At 49.0% G+C, this 27982-nt stretch overlaps 2 protein-coding genes and 1 long non-coding RNA gene across 3 annotated transcripts in view; 1 reads left to right on the top strand and 2 right to left on the bottom strand.

The window, feature by feature from the left end:
• IRF5 (interferon regulatory factor 5) overlaps positions 1–851 on the bottom strand; it is a 48723-nt gene extending 47872 nt beyond the window's left edge. Inside the window, exon 1 of the mRNA XM_039519994.1 lies at positions 834–851. The gene's annotated coding sequence lies outside the window, so the exon portion shown is untranslated. The remainder of the gene's footprint in view (positions 1–833) is intronic.
• LOC120395531 lies at positions 37–27982 on the top strand. Its single transcript, XM_039519998.1, has 11 exons — positions 37–597; positions 3084–3179; positions 4276–4373; positions 9028–9179; positions 10248–10340; positions 12164–12298; positions 14176–14336; positions 18943–19058; positions 22729–22818; positions 24332–24452; positions 27070–27982. The coding sequence occupies exons 1-11, from the start codon at positions 595–597 to the stop codon at positions 27319–27321; spliced, it is 1317 nt and encodes a 438-aa protein (XP_039375932.1). The 5' UTR covers positions 37–594; the 3' UTR covers positions 27322–27982.
• Positions 21924–24966, bottom strand: LOC120395533. Its single transcript, XR_005592681.1, has 4 exons — positions 24880–24966; positions 24219–24506; positions 22996–23115; positions 21924–22746 (listed from the first exon to the last, which is right to left on the bottom strand). It is a non-coding gene; the product is annotated as an uncharacterized LOC120395533 (long non-coding RNA).

Here is a 27982-nt window from a genome sequence, read left to right as displayed (position 1 = left end):
CCAGCCTGTCACGACACAGACCCTCCCCCACAGACAGTCCTGCCCCCAGCCTGTCACGACACGGCCCCGCCCCCTTAGGCAGGCCCACACCTCTGCCCCCCAGCTCCACTCCCTCCCGCACCCAGACCCCCTCCATAGGCCACAGTGCCCCTTAGCGCCAGAAAGCCCCACCCCATAGATAGCTCTGCTCCTCAGCACCAGACAGTTCCAGCCCCACAACTCCAGTCCCACACACCCCCTAGCGCCAGACCACCCCAATCTCTTCACTCCCACTGCCCTGGGCAGCTCCAGCTCCTCCCCCACTCCAGACCCCCGCACCCCAGCTTAGATCGCTCCAGGCCCCTTCCACTTCCTAGGCCTGCCCAGTACCTGCTTTTGCCCTCTCGGGACCCCTCGCCTCTTAGCCTCAGCTTCACCCCCCCTCCACCATCTCCTTGCTGTAAGTCCTCCCTCCAGTGCTAGGCCCCTTACGCCCCTGGGTATTACCCTCTGCCCACTTCAGCTGCCCAGCTACAACCCCAGCTCCATGCCCTTCTGCACTTCTAGGCAGCTACCAGAGACTTCCTGGGAGGAGGCGGAGGCCAGGCCTGCCACATGGTATGTACCCCCAGGAATAACCCTCGCAGGAGCAGCGTGGCATTTGGGGGGTTGTTTCCTGTGGCACATTTTGTTTTCTAGCGTTTGTCCAGTCTAATTGTAACAACCCCAGGTGATGGGGTTTCTACCACTTTCCCTCCACAGACTAAAAGATTTTGCTTTCATGCATTTTCTCCTTCTATTCAGCCTGGTTTCCTTTTCTTAATTCCATCCCCTAGTTATACCCCCTTGGGCACCTTAAACGATCTCTCTCCGTCCTTGGTAGTGACATCCCTCAGGTGCTTATGGACCTTTCCGTGTGAATCCTGTCGTCTGGCCTTCGATCAGCTTTGTTTCTTTTCTCCCTCAAGCTTGTCACTCTTTCCAGTAAAAGAGAGAAGGAAAGTATAATAGAAACAGCATTAGATTTCTCCCTTTTCTTATATACTTACAGGATGATTAATCTGATGTCTACATATCTGATTGCTCCCTATAAACTGACCTGCAGGCCTCCTGCTGAATTCTTAGACGAGAATAGGCTACTGTTTAGTGAAACTTTCCAATAACTGCCAACTTCAGGCAAGCAAACGTCGGACTTGGCTGCATTCTCTGCAAGGCATCAATGTCTGGGGGGGTGGCAGGTTCTTGCCACTTAACACCTTGTCGGTTGGTAACTTGAGGCACCCTAAAACATGTTCACATGTATAACTTTCCTCCTTCTTGTGCCTGTTTCTGTTCATTCAAGTTGGTAATAAAAAAGAGTGGGCATGCAAGCACAGTAATCAGCAGTCTGCAGTGGACTGCAAACTTCTTTACCTTATGGTTTTTCCCTTCAGAGGACTGGGATGATTCCTCTGACTGGCTCACATCACATCAGGTACTTTGATAACTTAAAGGCTGGATCCTGCAAGGTGCTGAGCACTCTCCATTCTCATTGAAACATCTTAGTATCAGGCAAGATCAAGTGATAAGTTATTGTTCAGTCAATGACTCCAGATCCCATTTGCTTTGATTGTAAATCAGTTGCTGATGTTTTTTCTGTCAGCACTGGGATCTGAAAATCTAGACCACCTCCTTCTTTCACATGGCTGGCATAGAGCAGCAACTACAGTTTCACCTGAAGTTGATGGAGCCAAATGGCTACATCAGGAGTAGCAGAATTTATTGCAGTAATGCCTCCTTCATATTTATAAATTGGGCAGTAGGTAGTGATATGTTTGATGGTCTGTCGTGGTGAACCACACTCGCATACCAGAGAGTCCTTGATTTTCCATTTGTGCATTAGATGTCCACATCTACCATGGTTAGTTTGGATTCCGTTCAGAGTTGACCAAGATGACCGTGGAAGGTCAAACCCAAGAACCAGTCTAGACATGCGCATGTGCCTCTGACTTCCTCACTAGTAATAAAGACAGTAGCCTTCACAGGGTCCACTCTGTGAAGTGAGAATTCAAGACAAATGCCATCAATTCAGCAACCGAACATCGCTCAGCAATCTCCTGGTCATCAGAGCAGCAACTCAACAAATCTAGACATGTGCATGTGCCTCTGACCTCCTCACTAGTAATGAAGATTTTGCAATAGGTACCACAATGATGGGCCTTCCCAAACAGGCTCTCAGCCTTCCAGCTTTGTGTGGGATGCATGAGGCAGATCAGAATCCCCCTCTCTCGGCCATCACTGCATAGTTGTAGTTGGGAGAGCAGTTTGTGTTAGCAAATTGAGCAGCTACCATATGACTCAGAGATACACAGGAGAAGCTTGCTTGAGTAAGAAATGAAACTTTTAAATATAGCTGCTTTTCTGACTCCAACCACAAACTTTCCTTCCAGTTTTCGTTAATTATCGTGGTGATTTCTCTTCCACATTGTACATAATGACAGCATCTTTCACCATGTACAGTGCAAAAATGAAATGCAGTTAGCAATCCATATCTGGCCTTCTAGCTAGGTAATCCAGACTTGAAAGCTTAAAACAACACAGACTTGTATTCATATCAGTCAGGTTTTCACATTTCAACTCTATACCTTTTACTTTCGTGTATAATTTATATTTAAGCCAATTAACTAGTTTATTTGTTAGCTAAAGACCAGTTCTGGTGGGTGTATGGAATATATAATGTACTTACCACCCTTGCAAAGCATACTTGCAATGATTAAAATCTTCCTGAACATTGCAGGGTTAATATCTTATTGGTCAGCCTTCGCTGTGGTCTTACATCTTTGATATGTGGTATGGCAATTTTCATGCAGGAGGATTTCAAAGCATTTTATGGACCATAAAAATAGCAATTGCTTCATGACTTCCCCACGTTGAAATGCAGTTACCTCCGTGATGGAACGCAGCACCACCTGTTTACTGGCCGCAGCGCTGTGCAGCACTTTAGGACATCAGCTGAAGAACACCACCATATCCTGTTGAAACGACACAAAGATGTTAGAAAATCAAAATGTAACTGCCTGAAAGTGGAGTGGGCTCTGACTTGGACACCTCCTTCTGTATTTCAGGACATAGATGCACTGAGCAGTCCTTGGGACAGTTCTCGTTCTTCTTCCAGTTGCGAGGAGGAGCCATATGGAGGGCTAGCAATGTCGGAACTCTTGGTAAGATTTTAGCTGCAGCACTTGACTTTAATTGGTGCTCAGGGATGAAGTCCTTCATTCATGAATTATGGGGAATCCTAAGCAATCAGTGACTCTAAAGAAGCAAGGGGATAATGCACAGTGAGCTTTCTATGGACTGGAGAAGGTGAAGTAGGCGGCAGGGAGGCCAGAGAAGAGGAGGAGTTGTAGAGGTTGATATGAGAAATAAAGGCCTGGACATGAGCTCTTCGCTGCAGAGATAGAGAGGTTGTGGAGGAAGAAGTGGCAAGATTTGGATATGACTTGCATATGTGGGGAAAGAAGAGAGAGGGATGAAAGGAAACTCCCAGGTTACGGGCCTGAATGAAGGTGAGGGTGGGGATCGTGCCAACCGTTCTTACAGAAACTTCAGGGAATGGAGAGCATTTGGAAGGGAAGATCAGGGGAGATAATTTGGCCATGGTAAATTCAAGCTTTCCAAAACACTTCACTGATGCTAAACCTCTCAGCATACCAGAGAGCTAGGTATGGACTGTCCTCCACGTTTTACAGGTTGGGGACCTGATGCAGAGTGAAGGGAGTCCTTTACTCAAGCATTAGAGTGATCTAGAAGCAGAACTCAGTCCACAGTCACCTAAGGCCACTAGTCCAGTCCTTTCTACAGGAAGGGCTTTTGGAGCAGTGAGGTGGATTAGCTTGTGGATTCTAGTCTCATCAAGGATGGAGTGGAAGCTCCATCACCCGGGGCCCTTAAAACTGGACAGACCACCAAACCCTAGGAAATGTGTACTAGAGATCATTGGTCCCAGGAGATGGGTGATGTGCAGGAGGAGCCCATGCCTAAGGTTGGGTTAGGTGAGGGTGGGAGGGGAGTCTAAACTGTGTGATGTGGAACTTTGTCTCAATGTAGTAAACACCTGCGCTCCCCGTATGGCCCAAGATGAATGTTCTTTCCCCATCTGTAACCCTAGCCAGTTCCTTGGGTGCTGTATTGTAGCTCAAGGGAAGGAGAGCATGCCTTGTTTTAAAGAGCAATTTTATATTGGTGTCTTCACCTTGTGATGCAAACATTTTGGCTACCAATATGAGACTGCTAATGTCTTGCATCTTTCCCAAGGCTGGTGCTACCAAGTCCTTGTGCAGTCAGGAAGAGGAGGGACGTAAGAAGCAGCAGAGCCATCAAGGGAATGGAGCAGGAGTTCCACAGCAGGATGGGTAGGTCCAGCCCCAGCTAGCACCGCCCTAGACTGGGAGATTTTCTTCTCTGTGGGTTTCCTTCTCGCTCGACTGTATTTGCTCTTACCATCATGACACGTTACCGTGACTGTTCCCCATCCCTCTGGCCAAGGAGGGTTGGACACATTCACTCCAGAGCAGTGCAGTTCCTGAAATATCCAGAGCAACATGAGGACTTTACTCTGTCATTGCTGCTGCTGCTGCTCAAGTCCAATCCTGGTTCCTAGAAGACAAGACAAGAGGAATAAACACAAAAGGGGGAGAGAAAAGAGCAGCAAAGATAGAAAATGCAGTTTCTGGCTCTGGTATTGACTCTCACTTGCAGTGTCACTGCTGGAGAAACCCAGCACACTGTCTGGGCAGTCATCCAGAGTATGCTTACACAGCACAGAAGACTTTGTGGCTGGCTGACTCCAGCTCATGGGGCTTAGGCTGTGGGCTGTTTCACTGCTGTGTAGATTTACAGGCTCCGGCTGGAGCCTGAGCTCTGGGACCCTCCCATCTCTCAGGATCCTACATCTGCGTTGCAGCCCAAGCTAAGTGGTCTGCACAGCAGTGAAACAGGCCCGCAGCCAGAGCTCTGCAAGCCCAAGTCAGCTGGCACGGGCAAGCTGCAGGTGTCTAGTTGCTGTGTGGAGATACCCTCAGAGACCTGGCAGACTTGTCTCAGCTTCAGGCTGTTTAAGGCATTGCATGTAGCTGCCTTTTTTGCTCCCAGGCTTACAGCAGAATTGCAGAATACGCAGTCTTGGCCAGCTAAGCCAGACTCTTATTAAATAAAAGTAAAAAGGAGAGGGAGGGATAGGAAGGAGAAGAAATAAGGTGGGGAAGGAAAAGAACACACGCCTGGGTGGGGTGTGTGACAAAGTCTGACATCGCAGGTGGTATTTAGATTTAGCCAGTAGAGATGGCGATGGCATCTGGCTCCTTCTCTCTGGCCTGGTGTGTTGGACTTTAAGGTCAGAAGTGACCATCATGATCATCTAGTCTGAGCTCCTGCACATCGCAGGCCACAGAACCCCACCCACCTCTGTAACAGACTCATAACCTCTGGCTGAGTTACTGAAGTTCTCAAGTCATGATTTAAAGACTTAATGTTACAGAGAATCCACCATTTACACCAGTTTAAACCTGACAGTGACCTGTGTCCCATGCTGCAGAGGAAAGCTAAAAAACCCCAGAGTCTCTGCCAATCTGACCTGAGGGGAAAATCCTTCCCAACCTCAAATATGGTGGTCAGTTTACCCTGAGCATGTGGACAAGACCCTGGGAAAGAAGTCTCTAGTAACTCAGAACCCTCCCCATCTAGTGCTCCATCACCGGCCATTGGGGATATTTGCTACTAGCAGTTGCAGATTACCTACAATTGCATGTAGACAATCTCTTTGTACCATCCCCTTTATAAACTTATCAAGCTCAGTCTTGAAGCCAGTTAGGGCCGTGTCCTCCTCCTTTCCCCCTCCCTTGGGAGGTTGTTCCAGAACTTCACTCCTCTGATGATTAGAAACCTTTGTCTAATTTCAAGCCTAAACTTGCTGATGGCCAATTTATATCCATTCGTTTCTGTGTCCACATTGGCACTTAACTGAAATAACTCCTCTCCCTCCCTGGTATCTATCTCTCTGACATATTTATAGAGAGCAATCATATCTCCCCTCAGCCTTCTTTTAGTTAGGCTAAACAAGCCAAGCTCTTTGAGTCTCCTGTCACAAGGTAGGTTTTCCATTCCTCAGATCATCCTAGTAGCCCTTCTCTGCACTTGTTCCAGTTTGAATTCATCCTTCTTAGATGTGGGAGACCAGAACTGCACACAGTATTCCAGATGACGTCTCACCAGTGTATTTTAAGTGTTAGTATCGTTATACTTGTCTCTACTGGATATACCTCGCCTGATGCATTTTAGGATTACATTACCCTTTTTCATGGCCGCAATCATGTTGACGGTTCATAGTCATTCTGTGATCAACCAACACACCCAGGTCTTCTCTTTCTTTGTCACTTGCAACTGATAAATTCCCAGTTTATAGAAAAAATTCTTCTTGTTAGTCCCTAAGTGCCTGACTTTGCACTATTACATTTTATCCCATTTCTATTACTCCAGTTTTCAAGGTCATCCAGACCTTCTTGTATGATATGCTGGTCCTTCTCCATATTGGTTCTCCTCCCAATTTTATGTCATCTGCAAATTTTATTAGCACAATCCCACGTTTTGTGCTAAGGTCAGTAATAAAAATGTTAAATAAGATTAGTCCCAAGACCGATCCCTGAGGATCTCCACTAGTAAATTTTGTCCAGCCTGACAGTTCACCTTTCGGTATGACCCATTGTAGTCTCCCCTTTAAGCAGTTCCTTATCCACCTTCCAATTTTCATATTGATCCCCATCTTCTGCAATTTAACTAATAATTTCCCATGTGGAACTCTATCAAATGCCTTACAGAAATCCAGATAGATTAGATCTACTGCATTTACTTTGTAAAAAAAATCAGGTTTTTTTTCTCAAAGAAGGAGATCGTGTTGGTCTGGCATGATCTACCTTTTGTAAACACATGTTATATTCTATCCCAATTACCGTTTACCTTTATGTCCTTAACTACTTTCTCTTTCAAAATTTGTTCCAAGACCTTGCATACAGTTGAGGTCAAACTAACAGGCCTGTAATTTCCTGGATCACTTTTTTTCAAAATAGGTACAGTACTATGTTAGCAATTCACCAGTCATAGGGTATGACCCATGAGTTTACAGATTCATTAAAAATCCTTGCTATTGGGCTCCCAATTTCGTGTGCTAGTTCCTTTAATATTCTTGGATGGAGATTATCCAGGCTCCCCGATTTAGTCCCATTAAGATGTTTGAGTTTGTCTTCCACCTTGGATGTGGTAATTTCTACTTCCATATCCTTGTTCCCATTAACTACCCTGCCACTGTGCCTAAACTCTTCATTAGCCTCCTTAAAAACTGAGGCAAAGTATTTAATCTCCACCCCATCCTCAGTGCTTGGCGATCCTACTTCTTCTTTCCTTTAATTACTGCATCAGCTGTATGCCAACCTAACTTAGGCAAACATAATTTCCTTTGCAAGGTCCAACTCTACTTAGCTTTTAGCAGTTCTCACTTTATCCTTACACTTTCTGACCTCCAAAGGGTAGATTTCCTTGCTGATCCTTCCCATCTTCCATTCCTTGTAGGTTTCTGCTTTCTCTTTATCACCTCTTTGAGATGCTTGGTCTGCAACACTTCCCTATGAATTTTTTCCCCTTTCTTGGGATGCAGGCAAAGTTTCTGCAACTTTGACTTAGAGTAATTCCAAGCCTCCTCCACATTCAGATCTTTGAGTTCTTTAGTCCAATCCATTTCCCTAGCTAATTCCCTTAATATTTTAAAGTTTGCCCTTTTGAAATCAGGGACCCTACTTGCAGATTTGTTTTGGTTTATCCTTTCATTCAGTTTAAACTGAATTAGCTCATGGTCACTTGAACCAACGTTGTCCCCTGCAACCAGTTCTTCTGTGAGGTCCTCACTACTCACCAGTGCCAAACCTAAAATGGCATCAACTCTTGTTGGTTCGATGACTGTTTGATGAAGACATCTGCCAGCTTTCACATCCAGGAAATCTGGGCCCTACTATTACTAGTAGCTCTTGTCTTCCAATCTATATCTTGGACGTTAAAGTCTGCCATAATCACACAATTTACGATTGTATTTATTTCATTAAAATATTAACAAGGTGTCAGTCCATATCCAGATTGGATCCTGGGGTCTTTAGACACCCCAAGCACTATCCTAGAGTAGCCATTGGTAGTTTTCTTTCCCAAAGTGATTTTGACCCAAATGGACTGTGTCTTATCCATTCCATCACTTCTAATTTCTTTACAGTCAACCTCATCATTAACATATAGTGCTGCTCTACCACCTTTATCTTTATTTCTGTCTTTCCTGAACAGCACAAAGCCTTCATTACCTGTACTCCAGCCATGACTACTATTCCACCATCTTTCTGACTCCCCTGTAACATCTGGCTTCACTTCCTGCACCAGTAGTTCTAGTTCCTCCATTTTGTTACCCACACTATAAACGTTCATTCACTTTTTACAGTTTAACTCACAGTTTGGGTAAATTTGTAGGCCTAGTTAGCACAACAGCTGTCATCTGGGGAGCTGTGGGAACTGAGCGATAAACTCCGCATTTGTCAAGGGGCTGAGTGGGGATCAGCTGGAGATGGTGTAAGGACTTCACCATAAGGTTTATGAGGTGTTGCATGGCAAAATAGCATTCAGTCTGTATCCCTGCTGTACGCAAAAATTCCTTCGTGTGTGGATCAGATGGAAGCATTGCAGCACCAAACACAGAGAGCTTCCTTTGAAGGAACATCAGATGTTAGTGTTCCAAATTACCAGTACGTGGCCAACCATCTTAGAATTTGTTACACAGCCACAAAATCCAGACAGCTGATTTTTTTTTCCCCCTCCGGTTCAAATATCTTCTTAATCTGCACAACTAGATCACAAGTTTCCTGACTGAGAGTAGATATCATCACAGATAACTTAGCCTTGGCTTTTAACCCTACGGGAGGGAAACCTCATCTGCATGTATGTGGCCCTTTATTTTCCTAATTCGACCTTTAATCTCTACAGTTCATGGATGAATATTGCTTTCACTCACTCACAAGTGTCCAGAGCCTCTGCTGAATGGGAGAGCCATCTTCAGGCACCAAGGAAAAAGGTGGAAAGTAGGAGAGTGGACCAGAAGAACCCTCCGTTTGAGGACTTTAAGGGAACTTTGATAGGTAATGTCCCCAGAACTCTCCTGAAGATGAGGTCGTAGGGTGCCTCTCAGGTTCTTTTTGAGACTGTAACAGATCCCTTTATCTGATAGAGGTGAGGGCAGGTTTGTCATTATTGGGTTGTATTCTGACTGGCCTGGAGAACAGATCTCATGTTCTGTAGTCACTTGGAATCGTCTTCCAGTCCAGCATCTTCCTGACAGGGGAAACTGAAGAACTGGATGGAATTCTTAATCTACCCTGGAGCTGGGGCTAGCTGCCTGGAGTACACTCCCATCTGAAGCCCTGTGTACGTATTCAGGCTGCTAGCCCTTCACATTGCTGCAGCAGTATTTCTATTTGTAGCATGCTAGTCCATCACAGCTGGCGCAGGTCTGTCTGCCAGAGCTAGAAGTTACACCTGCAGCTCCAGTGTAGGTCATCAGTCCTGCCCCTTGCTTGCCCACAGAGGGTGCAGCAGAGACAAGTATGGTAGCCCTGTCAACCCTGGCCTGTAGGGCTGAGCTTGCGGCAGCTCCACTCTCTCCTTCCCCCAAGCCCCACTGCTTTAAAAAAATACAAATCTTATATCAGTGAATTTTACCAGCTCCCCACCAATCTGATGGGCTGGCCCCAGTGCACATTTGAGTAATTGGCACCCGCGTCAGACACAAATATAACCCCCCGCTAGCTTCAATGCACTGTTATATGGCTGTGCTCTTCTCAGCCTTGTGCATAGTCTGCCTTCCCAAACCTCCCCAAGATTAGCACAGTTCAACCTGCGTGGCAGGTTTGCTTGGTCTGAGCAGATTCTCGGCAGTAGAGGATGTTCTAGCTCAGGAGTAGTGGGATGCATTGGTAGAGCAGTGGGGGGATGTAAGAGCCGAAGGGCTGTGGGCCAGGAATGAGGGACGTCAGAACTGCTGTGTGCGTGGGGAGCCCAGGACTGGAATAACTTCTTGGTTTGGAAAAAAGTGATCCTGTTCTATTCAGGACTCTTTACTGTGGCCATTTTTGGGGCATCTGAGTGGCCTGTGGCTTGGCTCAGTAGACGGTTTACTTCTTGTACCTGTTTTCCTTAATTTCTCTTAGATCAAGACCCCAAAGATGCTAAATCTCATCAAGGTTCCGTGAAGAATCAGAGAGCCTTTGTTTACCAGCCCAGCTCAACAGAACATGCTCAAGGTAAATAAAAACATCAAGGAAACAAGACAAAAACACAGATACCCACCCAGGCCCCTGACAATCGAAGGGATGATTCTGCCTGAAGTCCTTCACCATGCTTTGCATTCTTTATTCTGGGTAAAAAAATATTCCAGCTCTGCTTTTCTGTATAGGATCTCTCAGTTTGCCAGATCCTGTTGCAGAAACTTGTTAAAATTAGGGATTAACCAAACTTCTAAACTCCAGTTGCTCCACTTCTGTCATTGGAAACCGCGGTGGAGCAAGAGGAGTGCGTTTAGAGCTGAGTAAGCATGTTCTTCCACAAGCAGCTATCCTGCTCTGAAATATACTCAGCATTTGGAAGGCCTGAAGAAAGCCGTGGAGGGAAAGAGCACTTCCACTTTGTCTGAAAATCCAGTGGACTCAGGAATTGTCCATGGACAGACAAGCTAGCAACGACCACCGTGCCTGAGTGTAAAAATCATATAGAAGTTGGGATTGGTGCAGAATGGCAGCTAGTGAATTAGCCAGTTGGTATCCTAGCTACTTCTCAGTTTCCAAATGACTGAGCGCTGACCCTTTCTCAGGCCAATTGCATCAGAGAGCGGAAGCCAGATTTGAAATAGAGAACCAGGTCATGTTGTGTATGTGGGCAGGGGACTTTTTCTGGGTGAGATGATTGGAAAGGGAGATTCATCAATGAATGAATTGGCACAGTAGAGGGGTGCGGGTGGGGGAAGGTGAGTGGCTTAATTCATGAATGTTGTCAATGCCCTTTGCCAGAACGCACTGGAGAAAGGTACAGCTGTCCTGTCTCTGCCCCTGTGAGCATCACGTCAGTCCCAGAGAGATGCAAAGATCAGTTAGAGGCAGCTCAGAGTATAGAGAAATTGCTGATGGGGTTTGATATGTGAGGAAAAGCTGTGAGAACTAGACGTGTCCAACTAGCCCAGCCAATGCCCCAGGGGTGGAAACACACTTCTAAAAGTATCTGAAAGTTGAACGACTCCTAGAGAGGGAGAGGAATGGCTTACGGTGGTACCTGGCATTAGAGTGAGGAGTGAACAGCTGCAGTCTAATACACGGATTTGGAGCAATCACATTTTTGAATTGCTCCGCCCCAGCTCCGGGCATAAAACCTCCTGGTCCGCGCTCCAGCTCCCGGCTCTGCTCCAAAGCCCTGGTCTAATATTGTCTGACTAGTAGGTAACCACCTAATAGTAAAAGATGATTGGTTTAAAGTCTGATACGATCCCCTATCTGGGGAGTGTGTCCTGGCTTGGTACAGAGTGGACCATAGGCGCCAACTCCCGTGGGTGCCGCAGGGCTGGAGCACCCACAGGGAAAAATTAGCGGGTGCTCCACACCCACTGGCAGCCAAGCTCCCCTGGCACCCACCCCTCCTTGCCGCATCCTCCCCTGAGCACACCGTGTCCCTGCTCCTCCCTCTCCCAGCGCTTCCCTCCTGCCACCTAACAGCTGTTTGGCAGCACTTAGGGCTCTCAGGGGGATGAGGGGGAATTGGGGACGTAGCACGCTCAGGGGAGGAGGTGGTAAAGAGGTGGGGCAAGGGTGGGGACTTGGGGGAAGAGGGTGGGATTGGGGCGGGGCGAGGGTGGTGCAGGGGCAGGCAGGGCCAGGGGTGGGACGGGGAGAATTGAGCACGCACGGGGCAGATGGGAAGTCGGCACCTACGGGGTGGACTAGATGATCCTTGGTAGAGCTTCTACTAAATTGTGTCCACTGACTCCTTTCTTATCCATTCAGTCTTCTGGCTGTGCCCTGAATGCCTCTTCATTGCCTCGTTCACAAAAAGAGAGCCTGACCTGTTTACTTTCCAACAGGAGATCCACCGCCATTGGCCAAGCTGGCCGTAGCACCAGCTGAAAAAAGAGAGCAGTGTGACAGCTCAGAGGCTCCGTCTGAGATCAGATGTCCGAGGCGGATGCAGCCCCTTGCCAAGAGCACACAAACTGAAGGTAACTTGGCCCAGGCCAGCAGGGCCGGCGTTAGTCCGATTCGCCCGATTCCCCGGAATCGGGCCCCGCGCCTTAGGTGCCTTTTTAATTTTTTTTACTCACCCCGGCGGCGGTCCGCTCCGCAGGGGTCTTTGGCGGCCCCAATTCCCTGGCCACAGCGCCGGCCGGAGCATGGCAGCCCCGCGGCCCTGCTCTCCCGGCCAGAGCTCCGGCTGGAGCGCGGCAGCCCCATGGCCCCGCTCTCCCGGCTGGAGCGCGGCGGCCCCACTCTCCCGGCCGGAGCGCCAGCTGGAGCGCGGCGGCCCCGCTCTCCCGGCCGGAGCGCCGGCTGGAGCACAGCAAGCCCAACGGCCCCGCTCTCCCGGCCAGAGCTCCGGCTGGAACGTGGCAGCCCCACGGCCCCGCTCTCCCGGCCGGAGCTCCGGCTGGAGCACGGCAGCCCCGTGGCCCCGCTTTCCCAGCCAGCAATCCGAAGTGCTGCCAAAGACTGGGAGCGCCGCCTGGTGAGTACAAGCGCCCCTCCCCCTCCCCCCCCCCCTCCCCCAGGAATCAGGCCCCGCACTTGCTAAAGCCGGCCCTGCAGGCCAGGCACGGTCACTGAGCTGGGGAAGGCTCTATGTTGCTGCTGACTGTATCCATTTGCAATTTGTATGTGAATGGGGCTGGCGGCCAGGACTCCTTGGTTCTATTCATGACTCAGCTGCCAACTCCCTATGAGAGCTAGGGCAGGTCACTTCACCTCTCTGCCCCGTTTGCCCGAGCTGTGAAATGGGGCTGATGATACTGGCCCAGCTTTACAAGTGCCAAGTATTATTAGATCACAGGTGCTTCAGGGCAGGGTTTGGACTGTGCCTAGCACGTTGGAGGCAGGACCTGAATTCAAATGGTATATTGTTGCTCTCAGTTGGAGGACACAGTGACATTCTCCAAAGATTCATTACGTGCCTGCAGCATGCTCCATGCAGGAAGATGTGTTCTGTGCCCCAAGCTGCTTGCAGACCACACAAGTCAGCTGCGAGAGGCTTTAGGCAACTGATGGATATTTTGATACCACTAGCATAGTCAGCAGGTCTTTTTATGACTGAATGGTCCAGGCCAGGATTTCAGGAGATGTGTAGTGACACTTGGCAGCACAAACTGTGCCAGTCAGTCTGGAAGTTATAGGGTCAGGGAAAACCACAGGGACTGTCTGTGTCCAGCCGCTTCAATGAAGAGTCCCCTTTGTACTGATCGCAACCTCGTTCTTCCTCTTTCCTGTGGTAAGGAACACTACACAAAGTGAGTCTTGTTAGAAGAAGTGAGTGCTAAGGAGGGATTTGAATGAATTTGGGTACTGGGGTGGGGAGTTCACATGCAAGGTGCAGCCTGGAAAAAGGCAGGAAAAGCAAAGGGGCTGGGGTAGGGAGAAACCTGCTCTCCCCAGCTAAGGAGAGCTGCTTTGTCTCTGGTGAGAGAGGCCTGTGTTGCCGGAGGTGTGTGATTTAGCTAGCGACATCGTGAGCTGTATGCAGCAGGTGGATAGTGTGACTTCAGCATGACGCAGCCAGCCAGTTGGGATGTGGTTTCAGGCAGTCTGGGTCCACGGACAGCATCTGATAGACTGTGGTGATGCTAAAGGAAATGTGTGATGATCATCACGGTGCTGGTGGAATGGGAGGCTGGCTGAGCTCCCAGCTGCTGTGAAATCTGATTCCTGACTCCGCCAGCTGTTGCTTAGGGGGGAGCTACTGACTTGTCTGCATTTCTTTTTCCAAAGAAAAAGAGGAAAAAAACAAAAAAAACCTGCCAGCCCCTCCCCCCTCAAGCCCAGATTTTGTTGGCGATAGCATCTGACTCTAACGCTCCTCTTTGTTTCCTTTGCTGGAATATTTGTCTAGAATCCTCTCCAAACCAGACCCAGCTGCCCTGCTTCCCAGATGCCAGAGGGAACAAGAACAGCTTTGGGCTTGAGAAGAGGAACTCTCCCCCTCCACTGGGAGGAGCAGGAAGGAAGTGGGCTGAGGGCTCTGAAGTGGAGCATGAAGAGGAACTGAAAGAGGTAATGGACCGTCTGTACCCACTTGTGTGGAGGCCGCCCAAAGCCTTCTGTAGCTTCATGTGGCAGTTCCCAATTCAGTACCGCACAGGACTCTGAGAGTCCTATTTCGATATATATGTGTCTGAGGCAACCTCCCTGCCTAGCCACTACAGCATGCAGAGTCAGGACTGCCTAGCTCCGTACATGCATCCATAATGTAGTGCACAAATTAACGGTAGTGATCTATAGGCTTGGCCTGTGCTAGTGTAATTGCTTCTGAAATGGTATGTTGTAAGATATCAGGATCCCTGTGTGGGGCGCGGACCCTCAGCGCCAGCTGGACTGGAGAGCTGTATTTTGTAGAGCTCAATGGTTCTCACACTGGTCTCCTGTCACAGCAGCTAAACATCTCTGAGGCTTCAGGCGGCGTTGTAGCCCAGTTGGTAAACACTTAACTCATCCAAAAAGCCTCTGGAGACTCTCAGCTCTGCATCCTGTGCAGCTGCCTCATGGCCTCCGCAAGCTGTCTGGGGGCATTCTCTAGGAACCTCTTGTTTTTTATTTAGCCTTTGATCTGCTGCATCTGTTCTGCTCTTGGGTTTCAATCCCTATAATGGAAGCAGTCGGCTGCTGGAGTGACAAGTGTGAGAGAAAGCAGAGTAGGGTGTGTTTGGTGTAAACTCCGCTGTGATCGAATTGGCACATGATGCCAAAAGTGGCCATGACAGCAAATGCTCAGTAGGTGAGACCCCAGCTGCAGAAGAATCTGGAGAGGTGAAAGCCATGGGGGCCTCAGGCTGGGATTGAGGAGCCCAAGTGCTTAGTTTACAAGTCAATAGATGATTTTTTATTTTCTCTCCAATAGCTAGAGCTGCAAACACTTACCTGAACACTGAAAATCTTCTGTTCTTTGTATCCTCACTGGTAACTGAGCAAGCAGCTAGGCTGGGATCCATCTCCTTCTTGATCTTTGTTTTCATAATGTAAATTGATGGAGCTCTTTACATCTCTCGCAGTCTGGCATTTTTTCCAGGTGATAGTGAAGAGTGAAGTGCTGATTATTATTTCATAGTGTTCTTATTTATTATCTGTTTTACGGTAATGCCCAGAAGCTCAGCTCAGGTTCGGGTAGATGCTATGCCAAGAGCTTTCAGTCGCAGATACTTTTCTGAGTGTGACTACCCTTGGATACTGTGATGAACTGGGAATGTTCTTAATGTTTTCTCTGAATACTGTGTGGGTGCCTCAGTTTCCCCTATGCAGTTCTTAAGTATCTAGGTGGGGGGATCAGGGTGTGTGATTGTTGCAGAGCCCAAGAGGGCCAGTATGGTGGTGTTTGCACAGAGAATGGCCGACACCCTGTCTCCTGGCAACTGATGGCCTGGGCCCCTCCTCTGCAAAGGTGCCAACTGAAGGTGTTGGAGAACAAAGAGATCAGGTGGCCTCCTGGCCGGGGAAAGAGACAAAGGCCAGAGGAGGGGCTGGAGAGTTTCACTTTGGAGCTGGCTGGGGAAACGGGGGGAATGCCCCAGGGCTGGGGTCTAAGCTCCCTGCCCCCCCAAGATGGACCTGACTGAGAGGGTCCTGTTGTCTGCACCTACACGCACTGTTTTGGACTGTGTTCCTGTCGTCTAATACAGTGCTTCTCAAGCTATCTGGTGTGGGGGACCGGCAATTTTTGTTTTCCAGTGTGCCAGGGACCAGTGCCATATTATTATCCTATTCGATGCTCTTATGAAGAAACTCGCCACGGACCGGCAGCCGATGGACCACCACTTGGAGAAGCACTGGTCAATAAACCTCCTGTTTTACTGGCTGGGAGAGAGTCATAGTGAATCACAGGAAGTGGGGGGTGCAGAGCCCTGACTCCCCCATACTCCATGACAGATGCCTTCAGCCAACCCTTGAATTGTCCTGTCCCCACTCAGGCTCAGCTCTAACCCCGACGTGAAAGTGCCTCCCGTAAAAAAATGTGGGAGCCTCTATAGAGGGGCTGCTCATCCTTGTGTCATTTGTTCTGCAGACTCTCTCGGCACTTGATCAGCCCAAACTGGGATGTTCCTCATAACCCAGGACCTGTGTTGTGCTAACAGAATGGAGATTATAGGTTTGGCTTTCATTTGTGAAGGGGATTTTGAAGAGCTCTGTCTTCCGGAAATGTCTGCTTAGTTAATAAAATTCTCCTTAGGAAGAGGTTTAACCACTTGATAACCTTCTACTTGTGTCTGAGGTTGGACTGGAAACCCTGCTGGTTCTCTGCTGTGCCTAAAAACTCCTTTTATCCAAAAGCTGGGTGTGTCTCAGGATAACAGCACATTTCTCTCCAAGTCACTTGACTTCTGAAAACTCCAATACTTTTTGTCTCTGTGGCACTCGCTCAGCTGAGACAACTCTGTCTAGAGGTCCTGGCCAGCCTGTGATGGTGATAGCGAGCTGCAACATCACCGACTGATCTGTGTTCAAGGGCTTTTGCCCTCTACTCCCAAAAGTTACATCTGAGCATATTCAAAGTTCTGCCCCAATGCAGTCTGTGGGCCCCATATTCAGGCCTCCACGCCATTCTGCAGGGCCAACTCATAGCTTGGCTGTGTTTGTACTTTACCAAGTCCCTTGCAAACCAGAGATGAAGCAATACATTGGCCCCAAACTTCTGTGCCCCACCCGTGACCTCTCATGCGCATGCACATGCTTCAAGGGAGCTTTGCTGCTTGGGCCTGTCTTTATAATAAAGTTCATCTAGCATTGTGGTCAGTTGGTTTAAAGGAGACCAGAGCAGAAAAAGGCTGTGCTCTTGGAAATAAGGAACTGCATGGCTTAGGTTGGCATCATGTGAGCAGGTGCTGTGCGGTGCCAGCTGTCCCAGCACAGCTCTGCCCAGACACCTCAATCCTGGTTGGAGCTCATTTGTGTACAAGTCAACTCCGGTAGAGCTGGTCAGTGCTCGGTTGCTATGGTGATGGGCACTCTGGCTAACCCTACAGTAGGTAGCTACGTTACCCAGGCCTGTTCGTGGACGGTAAAATCTAGCGTTGATGCACATGCATTTTTTCTTTCACTCTCCCTTGGGCACCGCATTCTCTACTGGTATAAGAGGGTACAACTATATGAAGCCAGAGCTTTGGACCTTCTTATGCTAAAGGTGAAGCTGGCATCATGCCATCCTATATAGGGCCTCAGTTCTTAAATGACATAAGAATGGCCACACTGGGTCATACCAATGGTCCATCGAGCCCCGTAACTTGTCTTCTGACAGTGGCCAGGGCCAGAGGCTTCAGAGGGAATGAACAGAACAGGGAATTTGTCCAGTCCAGTCCCAGCATCTGGTGGTCAGAGATTAAGGGACTCCCAGAGCATGGGGTTGCATCCCTGACTGTCTTGGCTAATAGCTATTGGACCTATTCTCTGGGAACTTACTTAATTCTGTTTGAACCCAGTTATATTTTTGCCCTTCACAGCATCCTCTGGCAATGAGTTCCACAGGTTGACTGTGTGTTGTGTGAAGAAATACTTCCTTAGGTTTGTTTTAAACCTGCTGCCTTTTACTTTCATTGAGTGACCTCTGGTTCGTGCGTTACATGAAGGAGTAAATAACACTTCCTGGTTCACTTTCTCCACACCATTCGTCATCTGACAGATCTCTCTCCTATCCGCCCCCCTTAGTCATCTCTTTTCTCTGACAGAGTTAGAGGTTGTGAGGTACCAGCCCTTCCTTGAGGCCTGTGGTGGTGTTGCTGCTGAGGGTTGGTTCTTACAACCCTTCACTGTAGAGGACTGGGGTACAAAGCCTTTCGCTTGTTGTGACTGGTTCCCAGCCAACCCAGCCTGGAAGTTGCCATCCTCACAGCTGTCACTTGGGTCTGAAGTGAGCTAGTGATCTCAGTCCTGTTCCTAGTGGGCAGGTGGGTGCCCCCATGTAAACCCCCATCATTAACCGTCACAGCAGAGCAATCAAGAACTGAATGAATGACTGATACTAGACAGAAAGCATGGTATTCGTGGTTAGGAATGGTAATAATAGCCCGACCCCTGAGCAAGGAGAGCTTCTAATGTTGCCCAGAGTGGCCAAGGGTTTTAGTTTAAGGCCATGGTCATCTACTCTGACCTCTTGGCCATTCCGTTTCCCTTGTATTGAGCCCAGTGACTTGTATGGTTAAAGCTTATCTTCCACAAAGGCATCCAGTCTTGGTGTGAAGACCTCACGAGATGGAGACTCCACCATTTCCCTTGGTAGCTCGTTCCGGTGATCATTTGCCATCAGTACATTTAAGGAGGGGTTGCTTCCCCAGAAAGATAGTTACTGGGGAGGATTTTGTGCTTGATGAAATCTGTATTACTCTTTTTCCACCATCTCCTGAAGTCAAGCTCTTGCATCTACACTGCCCTTTATAGGGGAGACTTCAGGTCTGTTTTGTCTAATTCTACAGAGAACCATGTACAGCATGAGTGTGTTCTTCAACAAGGACAAACTAAGAGCTTATCAGGAGGGGGGGGAAAAGCCATCCAAAAGTGCAGGAATGCAAAGAACTTTTCTCTTCCAGAAATTGTGTTAGAAACAGTCCTTGAGTTTTGGATAGAGTGAAACAGTTTGATATGTTTTATGTATACTCTTGTATCTTCTCTTTGACAGCTTGGTTGGATTAACTATGGGTTCACTACGGAGCCAGTGTATAAAAAGCTTGATTGTCCCGTGGAGGAAGGAGTTAAAGTGAGGACTGTAACAGATGTTAGTTATAAAGATGACCAGTAAGTGAAATGCTTGTTTCTCTTCTTGCTCCTAGAAAAGGCCTCTATCCCATTGTTTCCCTTTCCTGTGGACTCGTTCTCCCATTCCCCTCTTCTCAGGGCAGTTTTGATTCCTAAATACTAGGAGTTGGGCATCTAGTAGGAAGTTCTAGGCTGGGATGAATTTTGGTGACTGCAGCAACATCCATTGGTATGCAATTTTCTTATATCCCCCAAACTAATTAAGGTAGAGTGGGTCAGTGAGTCAGAGTAGGTAGTGAAACCAAGCCCCATTCCCTCTTAGGGAGAGGGGAGTGCAATGTTGCTGGAGGCACCATCTTACAGATGATGCATAACTTACATCCTGACCATATGTGGTGTCACACTCCTAGATGAGCTCCCAATCCGGGACACTCAGCAGGCTCCTGAGCAGGGTCCTACAGGCTTTTGGCTTGCAAGGGCTTGATGGAGTTTAGGTACCGTCTCTCTGACTTTGAGCCTCTTGTCAGGCACTACAGGGGCAGCCCCCAGGTCTGAGTGGGACTCCTTGGCCCTGAAACTAGCACTGCTCTCCCCAAACTCCCCAGTAGCAAGTACTGGCTCCCAGAGTTCCACAAAAGCTTTGGACCCTCTGGTTTGTGGTTTCCCTTTCGAGGAACTGTGTGACAGTCTGAGGCCTGGTCTGCAATACAGAGTAAGGCAGCTTACATCAGCTGAACTCAGTAAGCGTCTACACTATGACTTTGCTCACGCTGATGTAAGTGGCCCACTAGACTGACCTAATAACTCCGCCTCTGTGAGAGACGTAGCACTTGGGTCAGTGTAGTTAGGTCAATGCAGTGTCCATGTGGCCATTGTGTTGGTTACATTGCCTATCAGTGCCCCACAATGTGCCACTTCAGTTGGTGCAAGCGCTCCTGGTGAGGACGCACATCGCCATCAGAAGGAGCGCAGTGTGCGCTGATTTAATTACTGCGGTTTGTTAGTGTAGGCGCGCCCTAAGCAAGTAACATGCAGACTCTGCAACGGAGTTGCTAAACACACGCACACGTTCATTTTGTTAGAGAGAGCACAAGAGATACACAGATCTATAAGAAACAACAAACACCGGCATGCAAGGACCTGCCTCAGTTTCCTCACCCTTCCAGAGGGTCCTCTGGGTTTTAGTCAGTGTCTTCCAGGGAATCCCAGATTCTTCTGCGCCCTCTCTCCTGCTGCCTAGTCTTCTGCTTCTGGGCTCTCTCTGCTCAAGCACTCACAGAAGCAGGAGTTTGGTCATGAGCCCCAGGGTGAGACCTTGGACCCAGCTGTGATAGGTTCACCTCCTTACACCCCTTTGTTTTAGAGGGGGTGGATCTGATAAGTCATTAGCAAGTCAATACTCCTTCCAAGGAGTCTCCATTGTCCGGCTAGGGCAAGGTTAGTCAACTGTTGATGGTCTGTGAAGTTTGTCCCATTCAGGGCAGAGGCCCAGTCCCCCTCCTTTTAACACAAGAGGTATAATGCAGCAAACAACCCCCATACGGGTATAAATGTAAAATCCAACTGGAGTTCATAAGTGCACACAGACAGATTCCCAGGCTGTTCCTGTCCCATCTGGTTTCTAAAGCTGTAGAGCACTTCTTGCAGTAACAGGGGTATTAATCTTGCTGTTCCGGCCAAACCCCAACGTGGGTTATCATATTTTTTCTACCTAAGGCGGTGGCTACACTTGCAGATGTAGAGCGCCGGGAGTTAAACCAGCCCTCAGAGACAGCAGCAGGGAAAGCGCTGCCGTGTGTTCACACTGTCACTGCAAGCGCGGTGGCGTGGCCACATTAGCAGCTCTTGCAACGCCCCAGAGAGCAGTGCATTGTGGTAGCTATCCCCGTGTGCAAGTGGCTGCAGCATGCTTTTCAAATGGGCGGGAGGAATGTGACAGGGAGTGTGTTGTGTGTATGTGGGGGGAGAGACAGTGTGTTTTGGGGGGTAGAGAGTGTGTCAGCATGCTGTCTTGTAAATTCAGACAGTGGCGGGGGGAAGAGGGAAACCCTGACATCAGCCACACACACACACACACACACACACCCTCTCTACCTGCCTCTGCAGCAGCAGCATTCTACAGTAGTGGTTTGCTTTCTCCCGGCGCCGATAAGCAGCCGGCTATCACAAACAGACCTTTGAAAGGGGATAGATGCATGCCTGCAGCCGAGTTCAAAACAATGACCAGAGTGTCCACTTGACTTCAGGGGATTATGGGACGTTTCTGGAGGCCAGTCACAGCGCACTAATGCAACACATTGTCCATCTGACACTCAGGCGTTTCAGCCGGGGTGCAGCAAGCGTTCTGCCTCTCGTGGAGGTGGATTCCCAGGAGCGCTCCAGCTGCAGAGTCCAGGTGCTCTAAGTGCCGTGCCAGTGTGGACACCGCAGGAGTTATAGCGCCCGGGGTTGATTTAATGCGCTCTAACTTGCAAGGGTAGCCAAGCCCTAAGTATGTCTACACTAGAAATGCGACAGCGATACAGCACAGGCATTTACTACACTGACTGCAGCGACTGGAGGGGGTTGTTCCGTCCCTGTAGTAGATCCACCTCTCCGAGAGGCAGTAGCGATGTCGATGGAAGAATTCTTCTGCCAATCTAGCAGTGTCTACAGGGGGGCACAGGTCGGTTTAATTGCATCGCAGGGGACGTGATGTTTTTCACAGCCCTCAGCAGTGTGGTTAAGCGCACGTAACTGTAGTGTAGACCAGCCCTCAAACTTCACCAGCACTTTCAACGGTAAAGGCCCCCCCCCCCCCCCCGCCACCCATTTCCTGCTCTGAACTCTTGCTGTGTTCTGTTAACCAGCTACCATGATCCACCCCGGAGAGGTGACCACAGCAATGTCTGAAAAAGGGGTTGGGCAAAGCATTGAGCTCCAGGGCCTTCCATGGCTCATCCGATTGGCAATCATTGCTTCAGTCTGTACCTTCACCAGTGCAGACAAAGGAGATTCAAAGTGTCGTTCTCCTCAGAAAAGCGACTGTAAAAGTGGTAACATACTACACAACAGGGCTGCTCCTTTTGTGTATTCAGAGTTCTGTTTGCACATTTTTGTGGTGCTTTTTATTTTTTACCAATGTGCTAGGGAAGAGCAAGCTGGAGTCTTTTCCTTCTCAGGTGTCAGCAGCAGAATTGTTTGCCAGGTTCCAGACAGTTACACCTGTGCAAGCAGCTAATGGAGTGGCACAGATGTCGATGAGAACATGATTCGGCCCGTAGAACCGTTGGTGGGGGGGCACTTGGGATGGAAAGAGCCCAGCTTGACTCTGATTTCAGGGAACTTTGCACAGCTGGTAGTTGCGGGGAGGATGCGGGGGTGGGAAACATCTTTACTCACAAACTGAATACATTTGTTGAGTCACTGAGGGACAGTACCGTGGAACTTCCCCCCGCCCTCCCAGCCTTGCTAGAGCACTTCTCTGTTTTGCCATTAGAGGGCACACTCCCCTCCATCAATAGCATTGTCTGTGGACATCTTCGTGGTGCCTGCTGCATATAGCTTCCCCCCAGTCCATCCAGAGTGGTTTGTTGATAGTGGTGGATCTGGAGCCTCTGGGATGCCCGTGTGACAGCTCTCTCAGTGGCAGAAGTCCTCCTGCTGTTACTGTGAAAGGCAGCCAGCCGCATGCTGTGGGTGTTCACTGTGTCGCTTTTGGCTCTTTCAGCCGCATGTACTGCTTTGACTATGGAAACAGACATTATTACCAGCCTAAGAAAGATCATGAGCGAGCCTACATGATGAAGCTGGCAGAAAGGTAACTGGCACTCGCTGTCCTGTGGGAAGTCCCTGCCTGCAGCTGTCTCAAATTATTTATTTTCCCTTCTAAAATGAAAGGACCGTTGACTAGTGGCCCTGAAAATTGCACTTCTTTGGTACGGTGAAGGCAGTAGCAGTGCAAGGGTGTCTCCTTCCCCAGCCCCTTCCCGCTGACCTCAACTCTGCCCTGGAAAGGTAGGGAAATGTATGGAAGAGACGGGAAGTCACTGTCCTGCTCTGCCCGGCAGTGGCGAGGCCTCAGCTGGAATTGTGGGTCCGAGGGCTGGGTGCTGCGCTTTAGGAAGGATGTGGACAAGTTGGAGAGAGTCCAGAGGAGAGCAACAAATATGAGCAAAGGTTTAGAAAACCTGACCTGGGAGGAAAGGTTAAAAACCTGGACATGTTTAGTCCTGAGACAGGACGACAGAGGGGGGATCTGATCAGTTGTTCTCCAAGTCCACAGAAGGTAGGACGAGCAGTACTGGGCTTAATCTGCAGCAAGGGAGGTTTAGGTTCGATATTAGGAAATCTTTCTATCACTAAGAGGAGTTAAGCTCTGGAATAGGGTTCCTAGGGCATTTGTGGAACCCCTGTCATTGGAGGTTTTTAAGAACAGGTTGGACAAACACCTGTTGGGGAAGGTCTAGGTGTACTTGGTCGTGCCCAGGGCCGGCTCCAGCTTTTTTGCCGTCCCAAGTGGTGAAGCTGGGGGTGGGGGGAGAGATAAAGCCGCGATTGGCGGCACTTCGGCGGCAGCTCTACCGCACCGCTTCATTCTTCAGCAGAAATTCGCCGACGGGTCCTTCGCTCCGAGAGGGAGTGAGGGACCCACCGCCAAATTGCCGCCGAAGACCCGGACGTGCCGCCCCTTTCCATTGGCCGCCCCAAGCACCCGCTTTCTTTGCTAGTGCCTGGAGCCGGCCCTGGTCCTGCCTCAGTGCGGGGGGCTGGACTTGACCTCTCAAGGTCCCTTCCAGCCTGACATTTCTATGATTCTGTGAAAGATCCCTGCTAGGGTTCTGGGTGCAATAACCCTAATGATATCTAGCCCTATACAGCACATCTGTAACCAGCTTCTCTCTGAGGCAACCTCACATGAGGCCAGTGCATTTCCTGGGTGTCTTTTGTAATGGGGACTCCGACATAGACCACTGTATCACGTCGGTGGGCCATTGAGCTCCCAGCAGATGGTAGCAACACTGGATCACGGGTTCACTAGTGGCTAGAGGAGGGGACTGGGAATCAGGACTCCGGGTTCTGTTCCAGCTTCTGCCGTTGACTTGTTTTGGGCCCTTGGGCAGCTGTTGCTGCAAAGGTGGGCTGGGGGAGGGGGTTCTTCAAGCTCCGCATTGGCCCCTAGTGTGGCTAGGTGGGACTTGGGGGTCATTTTACTCTTACACTAGTTCTGTGTTGCCGTAACACCCAGGGCAGAGCTAGCGTGATTCATTCCCAAAGAGCCACTTGGTCTTTCCTGACAGTGTAAGAATCTTTGTTTCCTCTCCGTTTGGCAGCTCTGAGAAGGTGATTCAGCAAAACCTGAGGGAATTCTTTGGCCTGCTGAGGATCTTGGTGAACGTGGTCTTCATTTTCCTTATTGAGCTGGTCCGCTTTCTCGGCAAGTCAGTGTTCCAGGTGAGTAGGGCCCTTCCCAGAGCTCCAGTGGCCTCCTTGCTCCTAGAAAGGCTCCTAGGAGGATCAGATTGTAATGGTCGTGTTCCTTCATCATCAATGCAGGGTATTACCATGACACTGATTTAACCTCACATTCCTTTGTTAAATCTAGAGACCGAAATGTCTCTAAACATGCCTAACTAATAAGCAATTTACTACATCCAAACAGTAACGGCATTTGAGCAAGATACTTACAAATGGGCTAAGCCCAGGGGTGCATAAACCCATGAGGGTTAGCTCCAGCATGGGCAGGCAGGTATCTGCAATGAACCCTTTAAGAGTTTACTTTTCTGTACAGTTTAACAAACAAGTGATGTCATTGCCAACTATCAGATCTTAGCTAAGGCCAGATGAAAGAATTTCTTATATATCCAATTATTTACTGTACCTGGTACCCAGTTAACTGTGTCTTATTTCTGTTACTTTAGCCCAAACCTTAAATAAGAGAACACTGATTTAACACACTAGCTCTTCTTTCATAGAATCTCAGGGTTGGAAGGGACCTCAGGAGGTCATTATGACCTCATCCTTTTTGGTCACATGCCTTTGGCCTATCCCAACTCAATTTAAAACCATAGTCCACCCAGACATAATGTGGGACTGTATTGGTAGAGGTGGGCACAACTTCAGTCCTCTGAAGGAAACAGGATGTTCTCCAGAACCTTCCTAGGAGACTAGAACTGATGCTACAGGGGGTGACGTTAGGTTTGTGGGTGGATGAGGAGGAGAAATGGAAAACTCCTCAAAAATGAAAGTCCTGATTCTGCTTTATCAACATGGCTTCTTTTTACGTAATTGCCAAACTCTAATCAAAACATGCTCTTCTGTGCTGTTTGGGTATGCGGGAGAGGGTGGATTCTGTGTGAGTGAAGCCGTGTGGCTGGTGGAGCCTCTACCATCTCAGTGGGGAGAGGTTTTCCTTGAGCAGACCCTCTTGCGGTAGATCTTCCATGAGGGGTGTATGTATCCCACTTTCTCCTTCTAAAAGTGCTGGTTCCTTTGTAACCAAGCCCTAGCCTAAACAGTGAAGTCACCAACTCCCAGTGGGGGCGGTGGGGTAAATGGGGTCCAGAGATGCGTTGGCCTTCAGGGAGCACAACTTACTTTTCTATATAGAAAAGAGGATAACCCCTGTAGAGCCCCTGGCTTTTGAGGCCAATGGCCTTTGCTGCACAGCCTCAGGAACGTCCTCAGAGTCTGAGACGCTACTGGAGCTCCTCATCCCTTTGGGAGAAGGGTGCGTTCTAGGAATTGGAGGGCTCAGGGACCTCCAGCATTGGCTAATTTTACCGGCATAGTTGGTTTTGGGAGCCAAATAAATTGATTCATAAAAGAACTGTTCAGTCTAAGACAAGCAAACAGGCCCTGTGTGGAAGCTCTTCCTGCTTTCCAGAAAAGGAGTTAAAGGAAGACTAGTATCTTGATCCGCCTGGTTGTCTAGACAGAGACTTGCAGATTAGAAAGTATCAGAGGGGGAGCCGTGTTAGTCTGGATCTGTAAACAGGAACAAATTGTCCCGTGGCACTTTATAGACTAACAGATGTATTGGAACAGAAGCTTTCGTGGGTGAATACCCACTTTGTCAGACGGGCATCTGACGAAGTGGGTATTCACCCACGAAAGCTTATGCTCCAATACATCTGTTAGTCTATAAGGCGCCACGGGCCTCTTTGTTGCTGTTTGCAGATTAGAAAGAATCTCACAAACATTTGAAACACAAACGTTAAAAAATTCTCAAACAAAACCCTGCTATCGGATGATTTAGTTGGGGATTGGTCCTGCTTTGAGCAGGGGGTTGGACTAGATACCTCCTGAGGTCCCTTCCAACCCTGAGATTCTATGATTCTATGAATCCATCACTTCCCCAGATACCAAAAGGTGCCTCTGCTCAGCGAGCAAAGCGGCTCTGGAGGGTGGAGGCCCAGCCGTTTTGGAGCTGGATGAGCCAAAGCTAGCTTAGGAAAAGGGTTGGAAATTTCTCAGAGTCAAGGATGGAAAAATGTTTTCAGCACAAAGAATAAAAGTCCCGATTCCCTTGCAGTACTGCAGTCAGATTCTACCCTGGGATGAAATGTGTCAGGTAAAGTCTCAAGAGGATCAGCTTCTTTTGGGGGGAATTTAGATTGAGGGGTTGAAAACCAGACTTGTAATGGGCAGCTGGTTTTCATCTCTTACCCCAGAGCGGTCACCAATGCTCTATAAATACCTGGGGAAGTTTCAGCTTTGTTCTGACTTTGGATTTTTCTGATTTCTAGTACGCAGAGGCTACCGTTTTCTGTGGTGGGGAGAAACGGAGATTTCTCTGTTGTTCTCTCTACCCCCTCAATCTCTTGGCCTCTTCTGGCTGCTCTCCCCCTTCTCAGCCTGGAGAATTCCCACCAGCCTGAGCTTGTATCTGGATACCGTCAGCCCCAATGGTTGGTCTGTTAACATGGTCCTTGTTAGTGGACTGCCCTGCACAGATTCTTCATAAACTCAGCAGTTCCACTACACACAGCCGGATACAGTACATGCTGCTGGTTGGTGAATATATTCAGCAAAATCAAGCAACTAACCAAAATCCATCTTCTCCCTCCAGGTCTTGGTGGTGGGCCTGCTGACAACAGCAGGTGATCACGTTCTTAAGCCCTTCTTGGTCGCTGTGTTTAACAGCCTCCTGCAGCCCCTGCTGCTATTCCTGTTGAACGTCCTTTGCAGTGTCCGGAACCTGACTTACCCTCTCATTGACATCCTGAAAGGCATTTGTTTGCAGCTGGCTGTGGTGCTTCAAGCCTTCAGATTAGTAGAAGTCAACATACAGTCAGAGACCCCATTAGCTCAGAAGGTTTAGGCAGGAGACCAAAATCACTTTGACAGGCAATGAGACAAGATTCACTCTTTGGATGCTCCTGGACGTCTTTCCAGGTGCACTGTCCCGCTGGCAGCTTGCCGGCAGCCTGAGCCAACTCGCAGCAGAGTGGAGCAGAATGCAGCCCTCTTCATCATGACAATATGGACATGGCCTCCAGACACTCCGTCTGAGTGCCAAGCAAGCCCACATTGCATGCTGGACCTGTGGCAGGCCGTGCAGTCTGCACTGGGTGTAGTCAAGCTGAGGATGACCATGTACCGACTACATTAGGCAAAGAACTGTGCTTGCACTCTGGGGACCCCTGCTCTAACCCCTCCCAAAGGGGTTTGTAACGAGCCATTTGAAATCCTAACGCGTGGGAAGCTCTGTGGATTGACAGTGGCAAAGGGACCCAGCTGGCAGAGTGAGGTAGGCAGTGATGGTTGCTCTGGAATTGACCTCCTAGGGGAGGGAAGGAGGGAGAGACCCTTCCTCTGACAGAACCATGTGCAGACCAGGGCAGGTGACCACCCAAGCAGGAAAAACAAGTGTAGCCGGATAGTTCTGTCTAAGGCACTGGACGCGAAGCACAGCGGGGCCTGTCTATAACTCGCTAGTGCCCAGTACGACCTCCCTGTAAAATAAAATTCTACAACCTGGG

This window comes from Mauremys reevesii, linkage group 1, assembly GCF_016161935.1.
Source record: "Mauremys reevesii isolate NIE-2019 linkage group 1, ASM1616193v1, whole genome shotgun sequence".
NCBI classification, from domain to species: domain Eukaryota; kingdom Metazoa; phylum Chordata; order Testudines; family Geoemydidae; genus Mauremys; species Mauremys reevesii.
This window is presented reverse-complemented; position numbering and strand designations above follow the sequence as displayed.

Excerpts from the sequence above, each read along its gene's own strand:
- LOC120395531 (XM_039519998.1), top strand. Across the intron at positions 22,819-24,331 it reads ATGATGAAGCTGGCAGAAAG|CTCTGAGAAGGTGATTCAGC; the intron begins GTAACTGGCACT and ends TCCGTTTGGCAG. Across the intron at positions 24,453-27,069 it reads TCGGCAAGTCAGTGTTCCAG|GTCTTGGTGGTGGGCCTGCT; the intron begins GTGAGTAGGGCC and ends TTCTCCCTCCAG.